The 3,223-nt window shown below is 40.3% G+C and overlaps 1 protein-coding gene across 1 annotated transcript; it reads right to left on the bottom strand.

Annotated features, from left to right (window-relative positions):
- Nucleotides 1-1,787: 1,787 nt before the first annotated feature.
- Nucleotides 1,788-3,216, bottom strand: LOC129116569 (nuclear factor 7, ovary-like; the record flags this gene model as incomplete). The annotated part of the gene is given in 2 exon segments (XM_054627419.1): nucleotides 1,788-2,292; nucleotides 2,294-3,216. Coding segments are annotated over 2 exon segments (1,428 nt in total), but the record flags the coding sequence as incomplete, so codon positions are not given.
- Nucleotides 3,217-3,223: the final 7 nt, after the last annotated feature.

The following is a 3,223-nucleotide window of genomic DNA, read 5'->3' as shown; positions in this document are numbered from 1 at the left end:
TGTATGCGTGTGTGTGAATCAGCAGCAGTCTAAAGTAGCAGTATGTAAGTGCTCAAGAAATCCCAGTGTTACCTGTGTTCCCAGTATATCCTACTTTCTGTGACTTCTCTCAGTTGAGTTTGGTCCGCTGATCTATGCAGAACTTACTCAGTAAAAAGTTCATCATAGTCATGAAACACGCCTCATATTAAGCACACAACAATGAAATGAGGAACACAGATAGTGCTGCAGATAGAAAGCAGAACTCTAACAGCGGTTTGCAAGAGTTCACAAGCAGCTTTAATTGAGAAGTGTGCGTGTTGAGAGTTTGGAGAGGTGATGCAGGCTTTTGGAGCCCGGCAGGTAAAGATTTCTGGGCTGTCTGCTGGGAGGCAGATTGGCGAGGCAGGCGGAGAACACAGGAGACGATGCAAAACATGTTCTAAGATATATAAAAAAGGCAGTAAAGGCCTCTCTTGTGAATTTTGAAGCTTTTGATTATTAAGTGTTTAACAAAACGCGATTTCAAACAAGTGGCTAAATGAGACTACAAAACGTCATCACAGCGCCTACTCCACCTTTACAACCTTTTATCTTGCTGAACAAAAGGTGTAAGTATCATAAATTTGTGTTTGCCTTAGAGCTTATTTTCTGCAGTAATCCAAAATCATGCAGATATATACTGGATAGAAGTCGAGACTGGCCGTAGCACCAGGTTGGCAAACTGAACGATCCGGTGGGACGGATCAGGCACCGACAGGTAGTTTACCCTGTTCACTATTTAGGATATTAGCATGCTAACATTTGCCAATTAGCATTAAACATCAATTTCACCTGAACCAGATGGATGTATCATTACTTACTGTGTCATTTACCTGTGAACTGAAATATTGGTTAAATCTGACTTTTGACCACCAAAATTAAAAGTACATTTTCATGGCAGAGCATCCAATAATTATTTCCAGGGCAGAGTAATTGGATTCTTCCTTCAGGAATCAACAAATTAGGAAAATAATCCTTTGGGCATCATTAATGTCGCTGCAGAATTTTATGGCAATCTAAAAGCTGTTGAAATATTTCAGACTGCAAACAAATAAGCTTAAAAATATTTAAAGATTTATTTAAATGAGTCATATTCAGTTTGAATCACTTATACATATATGGCACATTACTTGATATTTATTTAAAAAAATATAATTACATTCATGCTAATCATGTATCTCATCACCATAGTCGTCCTTATTTTTTTCCCTTTCACCACCCGATTGACACATTTGACATTTTACTTCTTATAAGAGTCACAACTCAGTTAAACCAGAGAAGAAATCAAAGACAAAAAAACTTAATGAATCTGTGTGTGAAGGTGTGTATGTGTGTGTTCGTATTCAGATTGTCTCATGATCACCATTTGTATTTGTTTTTCATTATCAACATAGTTGTCTGTACATCCATGGTTATAGTGCAAACAGAAATAGAAAAAAGAAAAGTAAAGAAGTATTCAAAAAACTCAACATGCAGACTACAAAATTCCAAAAGAAAAAGGATTAATTAGACTGTAAAGTATCTTGATTTCTTGTGTACTACCTGCAGAAACAGTCAGTTTACAATGAAGATTAATATCACATATACTGCTTACAATTAGTAATTACATTTGTGGAATAGCAACACATAAAATTCCAAAAATGAAAAGAGACTATAACTGAAAAAAATATCCTGCACAGATGTTTGCGCTATACAAATATTCCAGTGTTTCAAACCTGGGGGGAAAAAAATCATATTCAATTTGGGTAAATAATGTTTTTATAGGATCATTGAGATGCCAAATTATAGCATTTCTGAGTTCTCTTACTCAACCCCAAAAAGTGCATTATGGGCAGCTGAATGCCTGTCAATGATGGGACTGTGTGTTGTTCCACAGTTACAGAGACTTTCATTGGTAATATCTTCATTGGGAGTTCATTTGTGGTGTCAATGTATGGAAACAGTCTCTCAGTGAATCTGTGTGTGAAGGTGTGTATGTGTGTGTTAGTATGAGGATCAGAGAACGACAGTTTTCCTTTGTCAAAGTCCAGATGAACTCTGACCCTCTGGAGCTTCTTCTTCACTGACAGATCTATATCTGGGAGAGGTCGGGAGGTTGCTACGTACTTTCCATCATGGAGACATATTTCCCAGTAACCTGTCTGTATCCATCCCTTCTTTTGAACAGACTCATTCATCACACCTATGGCCCAGTATATATCATGTCTAACCTGACAGTCCCAGCTGTGAGTCCCTGAGTTAAAACCCTCAGAGCCCAGAACAATGATGATAGTCATACCTCTCTGGGTTTTCATGAAGCTTCTGTTTCTCTCCACATCTCACACTGGTCATATCTTCAGACAGTATAAGTTGTGGATGAGCAGTGTTTGGATCCAGAATCACAGGACTGTAGGAGACCATGTCCTTCATCTTGTTCCAGATGTTGAAGGCCAGGTTGCCCAGGTGTTTGGCCTCGTCTATCAGGGCTCCTGAGAGCAGCTGTGGATCCTCCAGCAGGGGGCGCTGCTGGACTCTTTCCACTGCAGCCTTGTAGTTGTTGAGGAATGAGACGTCTCCAGCTCTCAGCTCGTCCTCTGTGGCTCTGACTGTGTCTGAAAGAGCTGCTATCTCTCTGCTCAGAGACTCAATCTTCTTCTTCATCATCTGACTCTTCTGGTCCTCTTCCTCCCTCAGAGCAGAGATCCTGGCCTCCTCTTCCTCTTGTAGAAACTGGTGAAGCCTCTTGAACTGATCCTTAATCTGCCTCTCTGTGCGTTGGGCCTGGACCTTAATGTGTTCTGCTGTTTGATCACAGTTTCCTTTAACTTGTTCAAAGAGCTTCAGTTTCTCCTTTAAGGGCTTCAGGGATTTCTGGAGCTCCTCTTTGAGATCCTCTGCAGCTTCATCGATGGGTCTGAATCTGTGGTTGTTGTGTCTCTTTGAATCTCTGCAGACGACACACACCGGCTGCTGATGGTCCAGACAGAAGAGTCTGAGTTTCTCAGAGTGCAGACTGCAGAGAGTCTCTGAACCTCTCTTATCTCTCTCCAGTAAAAAGGCCTCACACAGATTCTTTAAGGCCAAGTTACGAGGTGTATCAGTTAATAAATGTCTTTCCTTACAAAGTGGACACTCGTGTATCAGTTTCTCTCTCCAACAGTTTTTAACACAGTCTTTACAGAAGCTGTGGCTACACGACAGAACAACAGGATCTTTAAAGATT

This window comes from Anoplopoma fimbria, unplaced genomic scaffold (assembly GCF_027596085.1).
Source record: "Anoplopoma fimbria isolate UVic2021 breed Golden Eagle Sablefish unplaced genomic scaffold, Afim_UVic_2022 Un_contig_13060_pilon_pilon, whole genome shotgun sequence".
Taxonomy (NCBI): Eukaryota; Metazoa; Chordata; class Actinopteri; order Perciformes; family Anoplopomatidae; genus Anoplopoma; species Anoplopoma fimbria.
Note: the sequence above shows the minus strand (reverse complement) of the source record. Positions and strands in the feature narration are given on the sequence as shown.